This window comes from Apium graveolens, chromosome 2 (genome assembly GCF_009905375.1).
Source record: "Apium graveolens cultivar Ventura chromosome 2, ASM990537v1, whole genome shotgun sequence".
NCBI classification, from domain to species: Eukaryota; Viridiplantae; Streptophyta; class Magnoliopsida; order Apiales; family Apiaceae; genus Apium; species Apium graveolens.
Window position 1 is genome coordinate 129,282,180 of NC_133648.1, and position 13,777 is coordinate 129,295,956.

General features: G+C 34.3%; 1 protein-coding gene across 1 annotated transcript; it reads left to right on the top strand.

Annotated features, from left to right (window-relative positions):
* The first annotated feature begins 2,218 nt into the window (after positions 1 to 2,218).
* Positions 2,219 to 2,773, top strand: LOC141693270 (calmodulin-binding protein 25-like). The gene has a single exon (XM_074498307.1). It carries the CDS (start codon positions 2,219 to 2,221, stop codon positions 2,771 to 2,773), a length of 555 nt encoding a protein of 184 aa, XP_074354408.1.
* Positions 2,774 to 13,777: the final 11,004 nt, after the last annotated feature.

Consider the following 13,777-nt stretch of genomic DNA (forward strand, 5'->3'; position numbering starts at 1 on the left):
TAATGTCATCAGGTTAAAATATATAAATAAATAAATATATATATATATATTATTCATCCGATCTAAAACAAATTTATATTTACCCCATGCTAAAATAAAATTAAACAAAAAACTAAATATGATTAGCTGAATTTGGGTTGATATAACGGGTCTGAGGATAAAATAAAATTTGCTAACTCATGCTAAAACAAAATAATAAATTCTACCAATCCGACCAAAAAAAATTTATTGAACCATTCTAAAAGAAAAATAAAATTTGAAAAGTAATATGTTTGTTTATATAATATCATCACGCTAAAAGTAAAATTGCAAACAAACCGAATGTAATTAGTTGGTTGATATAACGGGTCTGACTAAAATAAAATAATATTTATTATTAATCTACGATAAAATTAAAATTAAATTAAAATTAAGATAATTTTTATATTATTGATATGTGTTAAAGTAAAATTAAAGTCTAGCTAATTCGTTGGTATGTATAATGTAGGTCTAAAAGGGTAATAATTGGACCAACCCTAATAGTTGAAATATTAAAAATTTTGTAGTAGATCTGTATGTACAAATTAAACCAAAACTAAATCCGAATATAATTAGTTGGATTTGGTGGGTATACCAAACTAAAAATAATTCGTATACTATTGATGTGAGCTAAAATTTACCTCTTAATTAAAAGATAATTATCTTTAATAGACACACCTATAAATATCAATAAAATTATATATTTCATTTAATGATATTTCTTTTTTAAACTAAAATATCACTAATTTATACACGTGTATATTTAAAATTATTGTCAATTTATATTATTAAAAAAATTCTAATAAATAAATTTCAGGGCTTAAAATTTTTACTTTAAATTAAATTCAAAAATTATATAATATTATAAATAATTCGTACATCACACGGGTTTTTTGCTAGTATTATTAAAATTAAAATTTATGATATATAATGATAAAAATGATCGTGTATCGCACGAGTTATATACTAATATATTTTAAAACTTATTTTAACAAAATAAATGAAAATTAATATAAGTTGAGAAAAAGTATGTTGATATTAATATTCAAATTATCAACTTATAATTTATCAACTTATAAACAAGCGCTTGTAAATAAGTTATGGTGGGCTTATAAATTGTACCCAAACAGGCCCAAAATGAGGGGGGGGGGGGGGTTAGAAAAGAGATTTCAATGAAACGAATGACTTCACTGCTGGCGTTAGCCATGATCCACGTACTGACAGTAGTAATGAAACAGATGGAAAGCTAAACTTGATCTACCGAACAAATTAGTCAGCAAGAGTCAAACAAATGCTAACACAGTACAGTGTAGTCAAATTCAACTAAACAGCGTCACACACACACTATTCTCCCGTACGCTTCCATATTCTCCTATATATTTATATATTTTCTCCCATTCTGCAATCCATTAATCTATCTTATATATATATATCTTCCTTCTTCACCTCGTTTCTCCGGAGCCAAAATAAATGTCTTCATTAGAGAATCAATATTTCATTCCAACATTCGACGATTCATGGTTATCACAAGACAACCATGAAACGAATGACTTCACTGCTGGCGTTAGCCATGATCCACGTACTGACAGTAGTAATGAAACAGATGGAAAGCTAAACTTGATCTACCGAACAAATTAGTCAGCAAGAGTCAAACAAATGCTAACACAGTACAGTGTAGTCAAATTCAACTAAACAGCGTCACACACACACTATTCTCCCGTACGCTTCCATATTCTCCTATATATTTATATATTTTCTCCCATTCTGCAATCCATTAATCTATCTTATATATATATATCTTCCTTCTTCACCTCGTTTCTCCGGAGCCAAAATAAATGTCTTCATTAGAGAATCAATATTTCATTCCAACATTCGACGATTCATGGTTATCACAAGACAACCATGAAACGAATGACTTCACTGCTGGCGTTAGCCATGATCCACGTACTGACAGTAGTAATGAAACAGATGGAAAGCTAAACTTGATCTACCGAACAAATTAGTCAGCAAGAGTCAAACAAATGCTAACACAGTACAGTGTAGTCAAATTCAACTAAACAGCGTCACACACACACTATTCTCCCGTACGCTTCCATATTCTCCTATATATTTATATATTTTCTCCCATTCTGCAATCCATTAATCTATCTTATATATATATATCTTCCTTCTTCACCTCGTTTCTCCGGAGCCAAAATAAATGTCTTCATTAGAGAATCAATATTTCATTCCAACATTCGACGATTCATGGTTATCACAAGACAACAATAGTACGTTTTACAATTTTTACGATGATGATCCATTTTCTCCTCTTTCCGACATGGTGAGACCGGAGTCAACAACAAGCTCTACTTTCACATCCCCTAGCATCTCAGGTTCTTCAGACCTTGACACCCCCATGCAAACACGCATCAGCGCGGTACGCAACAAGAAGATCACGAAGCGCAAGTGTGGTGCGGGGAGGAAGAGTACGACCACGTTTGTGAATGCAGATGCCAGTAATTTTCGACAACTGGTGCAACAGATGACGGGTGTTAAGTTCGGGGTAATTCTTAAGCCGGAGGCGCAACGGGTTGGTAATCGGTTTCATGGGTGCTTGCCTACGCTTGATACGTCGGCGTATTCGTTTGATCATCGTCAAGAATATGCTCCAATAACGGCGAAAGGACGACAGGGTTATTTTTCGGCGGAGGGTGGTGCTGGTGGGTTAAATAACGATTGCTTTCCCACACTTGAATCATGGGTAGGAATGTAATAATAGATGTTTTCAATGGGGGGCTTGGATTTAACAATTTCTTTGATATTCTACATGTTTTTTTTTACCCGGCCTACTCTGTTTTGGTTTGTGTACCTTTCTTTTTAGTTGCTTAATTCGCTTATTTAAAAAAGCCAAGTGAAAAAGTGATTGTTTTACTTGCGATTAGTCTTCTATATACTTTACATCCAGTTTATCGATCACTTCCCGATTAACATCAAACCACAACACAGCTACATCATACAATACTATATGTTAAAATTTATACCTAGAGGACAACCTGGTCACTTGGTTACTGTCCTTATTCACTTGGATAAAAACATATTTAAATTATCCAAGGACAACATGAAAATCAAATTTCTATGCCCATTCTTACAATATTTTGTTTGTAAATTTCATCGTGTTCCTTCAGTATTTCATTCATATCAAGTGAACACAATTTTAAATGTTCAAATATCTATAATCTATTATAACTAGTGCCTTGTAATATTCGATTAATTTTTTTTTCGAAGTTTCAACTAATGGCTTGTAATTTTCGATTAAAAAAATTGAGGTAACTGAAATGCCAATTCTATCTTCACCAAAGAGAAGTGTATCACGAGTTCAATTATATCTGTTCATTTATGAGTTAAAGTTAAATTGTGGAAGTTTGGATTTTTGTATACACTTTATTACGTTTTAAAATAAAATAGCTATTAATTATAAAGTTGAAGTTCACTATCTTACCCTCCAAAATTTAACGGAATACAATGAAATAATAATTGATAGAGTAATAATCTCGTTAAAATAATATTTTTCTCCGGTCCTAATATAATGGACACGGTATATTTTTACTCCCGATAAAATAATAAACTCGCTAAAATAATATTTTTCCTTTATTCCGACCCTATTATTTTAAAAAATATTTAACCGTAAAGTGAATTGTTAAAAAACTAGTTCAGCTACTCATGTGGCATGTTATATAATTATAAGATTATAAGATATTTTCGTGCAAAAATATTATAATATAAATCATTATAATTATAATGTAATTAAGTATGCATATGGCAAAGATGATAAATGTACTGGTTAAATATTAAGTAGGTCATTTACTGCGTCCAAATGTATTAAGTGAGTCACTGATTACAAAACTGACCCAAATGAGTCACTCATTTAAAAATTTATATAAAAAATATCACTCTATCGTTAGTCAAAATTCTTAAAAGTATTATATATTGAGTTTCACACATTTTTTATCAATGATATTACATCTAAATGAAAGGTTCTGAGTTCTACTATTTTAGATAATATTGTTAGATTTTTAAAATTTTATCAACTATTTATTTTTAATTTTTTGATTGTTTTATTTTATTTAAATAAAAATAAAATAGAAAGTTTTAGTTAACTTAAAGTAGGATTTAGTACATGTTAGATATATTTGATAATGTCATGGCTAATATAATTTATGTTTAGATTTCAGATCTTACTTAACAGGACAAGTTACCATCATTAATCAGTACTTATACTGGAAGTCAGGACTTAAGGATATCAGTATTTATATTATCGGGAGATAATCATCAGAAGTTAGATATCAGAACTTAAGTGCTGAAGGACGTTCAGATAAGGATAGTAGCTGATTAAAGGAAAGAAGATCGAGATAAACATAAGAAGAGATATGCATGAAGAAGGAGTTCCGTGAAGAATGGAATACTTGGAAGAAAAGATATCTGATTGATATATTTTAGGAAGCAGAATTATATTCCATATCAATTAGCGATTATCTTGTAACTGTGTAGTATATAAACACAGACATAGGGTTTATACTATAAGTGTTATCATATTCGAGAAGATTATTTATTGTAACCCTAGCAGCTCTCGTGATATTTGTTCATCACTGAGAGGTAACAGTTCCATACTGTAACAGAGTTTATTGTTTCAATAAAGTTTGTTTTCTGTTACTTAATATATTAAAGTTCGATTTGATTGTATTATACACTGTATTCACCCCCTCTACAGTGTGTGTGACCTAACAAGTGGTATCAGAGCCAATCTGTTAACACACATACAGTTAAAGATCCAAACACAATCATGTCTGACACAGAAACTCTAACTAAGCCTACCAAAACTGAAGAACCTCCAAAGACACAAATTCAAAGTCGGTATGAGACTATCAGAGTTCCCATACTGAGACCATCTGAATATCCCATATGGAAGGTAAGGATGACCATGTGCCTGGAAGCAACAGATCCATAATACCTTGATAGAATCAAGGAAGGGTCTCACAAACCAACCAAGCTCACTGTTGCAGTTGTAGGTGAAGCAGCAAAGACCGTACCAAAGGAGAAGAGTGATTATACTGCTGAAGATATAGCATCAATTGCTAAGGATGCTAATGTACGACACTTACTGCATAGTGCCACTGATAATGTAATATCAGACAGGGTAATCAACTGCAAGACTGCTAAGGAGATATGGGATGCTCTGGAAACAAGGTGTCAGGGAACTGACACAATTAAGAAGAACAGGAAGACAATACTCACTCAAGAGTATGAACATTTTGACTCAAAGACTAATGAGTCATTGAATGATTTATATGATAGATTTGTCAAACTTTTGAATGATTTGTCATTGGTTGATAAAGAGTATGATCTTGAAGATTCAAACCTTAAATTTCTGTTAGCTCTTCCTGAATGCTGGGATTTGAAGGCAACGACAATAAGAGACAACTACAATCTTGATGAAACAACTCTTGATGAAATCTATGGAATGCTCAAGACTCATGAACTTGAGATGGAACAAAGAAGCAAGAGGAAAAGAGGAAAGTCAAGCACAGTTGCTCTTAAGGCTGAAGAAGAATCCCCCAAAGTAGCTTTCTCAAGGAAAGACAAGGGTAAAGCTCTTTTCATAAAGTCTGAAACTGAGTCATCAAGTTCTGAAAGTGATGATGACTCAGATTCTGAAAGTTTGCCTGAGTCTGATGCTGATGAGGAGATGATGAAGCTGTGTGCTCTTATGGTGAAAGGAATCACAAAGATTGCATACAGGAAGTTCAGGAAGGGAAAGAAGTTTTCCAGGAAAGGCATAAGTTCTGATAAGAAGAATTTCAGAAGATCTGAAGGCAGAGGAGGAAAGTCTGACAGAGGAGATTATACCAATGTTAAATGCTATAACTGTGGTGAGAAAGGCCACATATCTCCTGATTGCAAGAAGGCAAAGGGTGACAAAGGCAAGGCTCTTGTCACAAAGCAGAAAAGCTGGACAGACACCTCAGACTCTGAAAGTGAGGAGAACTATGCATTGATGGCAAATGCTGATAAAGAAAGTGCTGAGAGCAGTTCTGAAGCTGCTGAAACAAAGGTACCTCAGACTACTTATACTTTTCATACTGATAATATTAATGAGTTGAGAAGATATCTTAAAACCATGTTTGTTAGTTATAGAGATCAAACTTTAACATGTGAAAGATTAACTTCTGAAAATCTTGCTTTTAAGAAAAGAAATGATTTCTTAGAAAAAGAGTTAGTCATGTTCCATCAAACTCAGAAGGATAGAGATGATGTTTTTTATGTAAGGGATGAAGTGCTAAAAATGAATGAATCTCTAAAAACTGAGTTAGAAAAGGAAAGAGAGATTATCAGGACTTGGACTAACTCTGGCAAAACAACTCAAAATTTGCTAAGTAGTGGAAACTGGAAAGAGGGCTTAGGTTATGGAGAAGATAAGAATGATAAAGGAACTGAAGAAATTAAGCCTGTTGTTAAGCAAAAGCCAAAGTTAAAATCTGTTAAGTTTGTAACTGTAAAGTATGAAAATGAGAAATCAGAAGTTAAAGAGGAATTAACTTCTGACAAACTAAAACAGGAAAAGACAGCTGAAGTGAACATAGGCTTAATGACAAAGAAGCAGCTTAAGCATAAGCTGAAAGATGTTAAGAATGCAAACAAGGTAAAATCACCTAGGAAAAATAGGAATGGAAAGGAAGGTGTGAATAAAAGCAATGATTATAAACCTGTTCCTGATGCTCCTAGGAAAACATGTCATAACTGTGGAAGTTCTAACCATCTGGCTTCTTTTTGCAGGAAGACTAAGAATATTAACTCCTTACCTTCAAAATCAGGAGTTAAGAGTCAGTCTGTTAGATACAAACCACAAAATCCTTGTTTTCATTGTGGTAGTTTATGGCATTCCATTTATACTTGTAAGAAATATCATAGTTTGTACTATGATTATTATCAAATAAAACCTTCTTTGAAGAATGTTTCCATTGTTCCTTCTAGTGTAAATTCTGATTCAAAGTCTGATAGTGTAAGTTCTGATAAGAAAAATGTTAACATAAACTCTGATGCTAAATCCGCTGCAAATGTTAACAAACTTAATAAGGCCAAAAGATCCAAGAAAGTCTGGGTCCTTAAAACTAATAATTAGTGGTCTTTGTGATTGCAGGGCAACAGGAAAAATATTCTAGTTCTGGACAGTGGATGTTCAGGACATATGACTGGAAATAAGGCCCTGCTATCAGACTTTGTGGAGAAAGCTGGCCCAAGTGTTTCTTATGGAGATGACAACATTGGAAAAACATTGGGATATGGCAATATCAATCTTGGAAATGTCATAATTAAAGAAGTAGCTCTGGTCTCAGGACTTAAACACAATCTGCTGAGTATAAGTCAAATCTGTGACAGAGGTTATCATGTTGATTTCTTTGAAGAACACTGTGAAATTGTGAGTAAATCTAAAGACAAAGTTGTTCTGAAAGAATACAGGCGTGGTAACATTTATGAAGCTAAGCTTTCAACAAGTACTGATGGTTCTGTAATTTGTCTGATGAGTAGAGCATCAATTGAAGAAAGCTGGAATTGGCACAAGAAACTCTCTCATTTAAATTTCAACAATATAAATGAACTGGTCAAGAAAAATCTTGTGAGAGGACTGCCAAAGTCAGTATTTGCTCCTGATGGCCTTTATGATTCCTGTCAGAAAGCCAAACAAAGAAAATCTTCTTTTAAGAGCAAGACTGAATCATCAATTCTTGATCCTTATCATCTACTACATGTTGATCTATTTGGTCCAGTGAATGTCATGTCTATTGTAAAGAAGAAATATGTGTTGGTCATAGTGGATGAGTTCACCAGATACACATGGGTGTATTTCTTGCACACAAAAAGTGAAACTGCATCTATCTTGATTGATCATGTCAAACATCTGGATAAATTGGTCAAAGATTCTGTGAAAATTTTAAGGAGTGATAATGGCACTGAATTCAAGAATTTGATAATGGAAGAGTTCTGCAAAAACCATGGAATAAAGCAGGAATTTTCTGCTCCTGGAACTCCACAGCAAAATGGAGTTGTAGAAAGGAAGAATATAACTCTCATTGAAGCTGCACGTACAATGCTTGAAGAAGCAAAGCTTCCAACCTATTTCTGGGCTGAAGCTGTGCAGACTGCTTGTTTTACTCAAAATGCAACACTCATTAACAAGCATGGAAAAACACCATATGAGATGGTGAAGAAAAAGAAGCCAAATCTGAAATACTTTCATGTATTTGGATGTAAGTGTTTTGTTCTCAAGACTCATCCTGAACAGCTATCCAAGTTTGATCTAAAAGCTGATGAAGGAATCTTTGTTGGATATCCACTTTCCACAAAAGCCTTCAGAGTCTATAATTTGAGAACAAAAGTGGTTATGGAATCTATCAATGTCTCTTTTGATGACAAGAAGATTACTGGTCTTGAAGATTTCATTGACCATGATCAGCTGAGATTTGAAAATGAAGACTCAAATTCTGATACTGAAAATCCTGACAGTCTAAGTCCTGATATTGTAAACTCTAATGGATTAAACTCTGATGTTATTGAAACTGTGGTAACTACGTCAAAGGAAGATGCACCTATGCTGGGGGAGCATAATCAAGATCTTATCACATCTCAAGAAACATCAGAACATACATCTGACTCTTCAAGTTCTGATTCGTCAAGTTCTGATAAGCCAAGTTCTGCCAGTGCTGAAAATCTAAATTCTGAAGAATCCAACTCAGAGAGCATAGTTTCAGGAGGAGCATCAGAAAATGAAAATGAAGACAACATGGATCATGGGGGAGCATCCAGTTCTAGAGAAAACCTTCCATCTGCAAGGAAGTGGACAAAATCACATACACCTGATTTGATAATTGGAAATCCTGATGCAGGTGTCAGAACTAGAACAAGTACTTCAAATGAATGTCTTTACAATTCTTTTCTCTCTCAGACTGAGCCAAAGAAAGTGGAAGAAGCTCTTCAAGATGCTGATTGGGTGCAAGCAATGCAGGAAGAGTTGAATGAATTTGAAAGAAACAAAGTCTGGACCCTAGTGCCAAGACCAAAGAATAGATCTGTTGTTGGTACAAAGTGGGTATTCAGAAATAAAACTGACAGTGATGGCATAATTACAAGGAATAAGGCAAGGCTGGTTGCAAAAGGATATTCTCAACAGGAGGGAATTGATTATGATGAAACATTTGCACCAGTTGCTAGGTTAGAATCAATAAGGATATTTTTAGCTTATGCTGCTCACAAAAAGTTTACTGTCTTTCAAATGGATGTGAAAAGTGCTTTTCTCAATGAAGAATTGGAGGAGGAAGTATATGTTGAACAACCTCCAGGCTTTGTAGATTCCAAACATCCAGATTATGTCTACAGGCTTGATAAAGCACTTTATAGACTTAAGCAAGCTCCTAGGGCATGGTATGAGACTTTAGTTCAGTTTCTTCTGGAAAGTGGATTCAACAGAGGAACAATAGACAAAATACTATTCTACCTCAACCATGGAAAGGACTTACTTCTGGTCCAGATTTATGTTGATGATATCATTTTTGGGTCTACAAATGATAGACTTTGCAAGAAGTTTGCCAAACTGATGCAGTCAAAATATCAGATGAGTATGATGGGGGAACTTAGCTATTTTCTGGGCCTTCAAGTCAAGCAGAATCAAGAAGGCACTTTTATTTGTCAAACTCAGTACATCAGAAACTTGCTGAAGAAATTTGGAATGCAAGATGGTTCAAGTGCATCCACTCACATGGCCACTGCAACAAAACTGGATAAGGATACTGGTAAATCAGTAGATATTGCTGATTACAGAGGTATGATTGGCTCTCTACTCTATCTAACTGCTAGTAGACCTGATATCATGTATGCTACCTGTCTTTGTGCAAGATTTCAAGCAGATCCAAGAGAACCTCACTTAACAGCTGTGAAAAGAATTTTTAAGTATCTTAAAAGAACAGCTGATCTGGGATTGTGGTATCCTAGAGAATCAGATTTTAAACTAATAGGTTACTCAGATACAGATTTTGCAGGTTGCAAAATTGACAGGAAAAGCACAAGTGGAAGCTGCCAATTCCTTGGAGGCAGATTGGTTTCTTGGTTCAGCAAGAAACAAAAGTCAATTTCCACATCAACTGCAGAAGTAGAGTATATTGCTGCAGGAAGCTGTTGTGCACAGATTCTTTGGATGAAGAATCAGTTACTGGATTATGGGTTAACATATTTCAAAATCCCTATTTACTGTGATAATCAAAGTGCTATTGCTATGACAGGTAATCCAGTTCAACACTCTATGACAAAGCACATCAGCATCAGGTACCACTTCATAAGGGAACATGTGGATGAAGGTACAGTGGAATTGCACTTTGTTCCAACAGATCAACAACTAGCAGATATCTTCACAAAACCACTGTGTGAAGCCACTTTTACAAGATTGGTAAATGAACTTGGAATGATTTCAGGTTCTTTCTCTAAAACTGCTTAGTCTTGTTCTGCATTATCAGAATTTATGATTAGTATTTACAAAATTTAATCTCTTTGTGTATTCTGTGATTAATTGATAAATGTTTTTAAGTACTGACTGTTGTCTGATATATGTTTCTAAACTCTGATAAGTGATATGTCTGTCTAAGTAACCATTCAACCCTATGAGGATAATTGTGTTAGATACTGACCTAGTAGTCTTCAATAAACAAATGATCCCATGTAAGAAGTAATTATTTCTGTGGAAATTTTATGACACAAGCAAATTCTGATAATTGAGCTTAGTTGAGTTTACTTTGTTTATCTTATTACTAAGTCACAAATTAGAATAATGCTACTCATCGGTTAAGTTCTGATACTAGTAAAACTGCTGAATGTACTAAGTGCTGATAAACCTCACTTATAAAAAGAAAAATCAAAAGGATCAAAGAATAAAATCAGGTACTCCTTTGAGATCTAGAGTAAAAATGTGGAAGGGAAGACCCAAGTGCATTGCTGGTATTAAGTAAATATGCACTAGAAAAGCAAAATATTTTCTTGGTGACTTTTCACACTCTATGATTACTGAAGAAATACTCTGGTAATAACATAAATTCTGATAAGCAGTCGTGACTCACTTACACTGAGGAGCCACTGTAAAATAGAATTTAAAAAGATGCATAAAATTAGCACAAATAAGTTGAGGTGGACTCAAGCATGAACTCATTCAACAGTAGGTGTCAGGATAATGACAGCTATTTAGCAAAATTTTAGTTATGCCTTATTTCTAAGATGTACTGAAGTGAATCAGACTTTACTCTTTGTCTGCTATTTAGCTTGATGCACACACTAATCACTCCATCTGAATGATGAAAATTACTGTGGTGGTCTATGTTGTTTTAGATAAACAGTCATTGTGTCACCTTGCACTAATTCTGAGGTTAAGTTCTGGTTGCATATTCTGAAGATTAAGTTCTGAAGAGTATAACTCAGAACTTGTATGAGGATTTACTCAGATAAGCATTTTTTTTGAGTTAAGAAATTATGTTCTGATGACTGTTAAGTTCTGAAATAAGTCTAAGTTCTGATATTACAGTCTAAATTCTTTCCTTGACTTATCTGTGGATAAAATTTGATAACAGTCTCGGTTCAAACTAGAATATGTTGAAGTGGAAGATTAATAGTCACTATGGTTAGGGTTAATGGTATTCGTACTTGAACAGTCTACTTTTACTTGTTACTTGTGCGCATTAAACCATGTTTTCTCTTTCCAATGAATGTTATTCTTTTTCAAAGTCTGGGGAGACGAAGTAGAATTAATTCTACCTGTCAGCATTAAATTCCTTTGCGTCTCCTGGCATTCACTTGCCTATATAAGCAGCCACTTCACATCAGCCTTCTCATCAAATTCTTTCTCACAAACTTACCTTCATACTTTTTCTTTCAAAAACACAATGGTCAGATACAACATGTTTTTGAATTACCAAACATTTAATATGGAGCTAAGCTGTGCTGATTGGCAGCAGGAATGGCACGTCACGGCCATTCCTGAGGAGATATGGGACTCTGTCCCACAAGAGGTACTGACCCACCTTCTGTTCTTCTATATGGATTACCATCGCCATCTGGAGCGATTGGAGGAGGAAAGGCTGGAAGCTCTCCGCCAGAAAGAGCGAATCATCCGACTCGCCATTCTGTTTGTCGAGAGTAGGAAGAAGAAATGATTTATTTTCTTCTTCTTGTTTTTCTTCATCATCAGCCTTGCCCTGCTTCTTGAGCTAGGACTAAGGCTATTGATGTTGGGTTTAGTGGCTTAGGGAAATCTTGTATAAGTACTGATGTAATTTCAATTTCATGAATGTATTCTCTTGATATATTAATGAAATTTGTTTTTGTTTCAAGATTTTGTCTCTAAGTTATTTTATAATGCATTGATAAATCCTGATAATTATTCATATTCTGAAGACCATATAAATTCTGTTTTAATTTAAGTTCTGATTTTCCTTTATCAGTACTTACTCATATAATATATCTTGGTCACTTTAACTTGATTTCTTTTCAGAATATTAATGTTGCAGTGAAAATTAATTAAATCAGTGGGAACGGTTTCAATTTTGAATTAAAACTGTTTCACCTTGATTAATGGAATATCTGGGTAAATGGAACGGTTTTTTCTTGAAAACAGGCAAGTGGGCAAGTAATGATTACTGTTTTCTCGCGCCCAGTAACTATCCGTTATTACTGCATGTCTGACAGGTGTCCAATGGTAACATTTTTTTCCAGAGTATAAGTATGACAGAGAGAGGATTTCTTTAATCTTTTATTTTCTTCATACTTTTTCTCTCTACTTGCTTTTACTCTCTTTCTCTCTTCTTCTCACGTTGGTTTTTCATACAGACATTTTATCAAACACCTAACAGGCACTTTTAAATCTCAATTTTTCACATGGCACCTAAGGATTTAATCATTGATGGAGCTAAGTTTGTTCCAAACAACTATGTTGCAATTCTTGATCATGCTAAAGCTCCATCTGAATTGCATTTTGTGCAAGATCTTCTTGCACATAGTGAGATTGGGTATGCATTAACTCAGCCTTCAGTCTTTTCAAGCCAACAAGTTCTGACGTTTTGGCGGACTGGGCACTTTGATGATGGTGGTAGACATGGCACTCCTAGTATTGTTTTCGAAGTGGGTGATTCTTCTTATGCAGTTACTCCTGGTACAATACGCAAGGCTCTACATCTTCCAGAAGGTTGTACCTTTTCAATTCCAGAAGAATCAGCTCTTCAGGAGTTAATGGAAAATTTGGGGTATGAAAAGAGTTTGGCAAAACTTGGGCAGTTGAAACGGGCTCATATCAGACGAGAATGGAGCTTCTTCTTCGACTGCATCACTAAAGCTTTTGGGAACAAATGTTCGAATTTTGATGCTATACCAATTCTGAGTCAGCACATCGGGTATGCTATTATACATCAAACTCATTTTGATTTTGCATGTGGTATAATTGGTTTTATTGGGGATAGGATGACAGAGGATAGGAATGTTGTCTATTTTGCTAGATTCTGTCAACTTATTTATACTTTTTGTACTGATGAACCTCAATTAGTCAGTTCCTCAACCCCGCCTTTTAAAGTTGCAAAACGCTACTTTAATGACCTGGTAAATGCTGACACTAAGAAATCAGTGGTTAGACCATTACAGATTCCTCAGTCTGTAAAACAGATCCTAGTAAATGCTGATCCTGATACTTATAGATCTG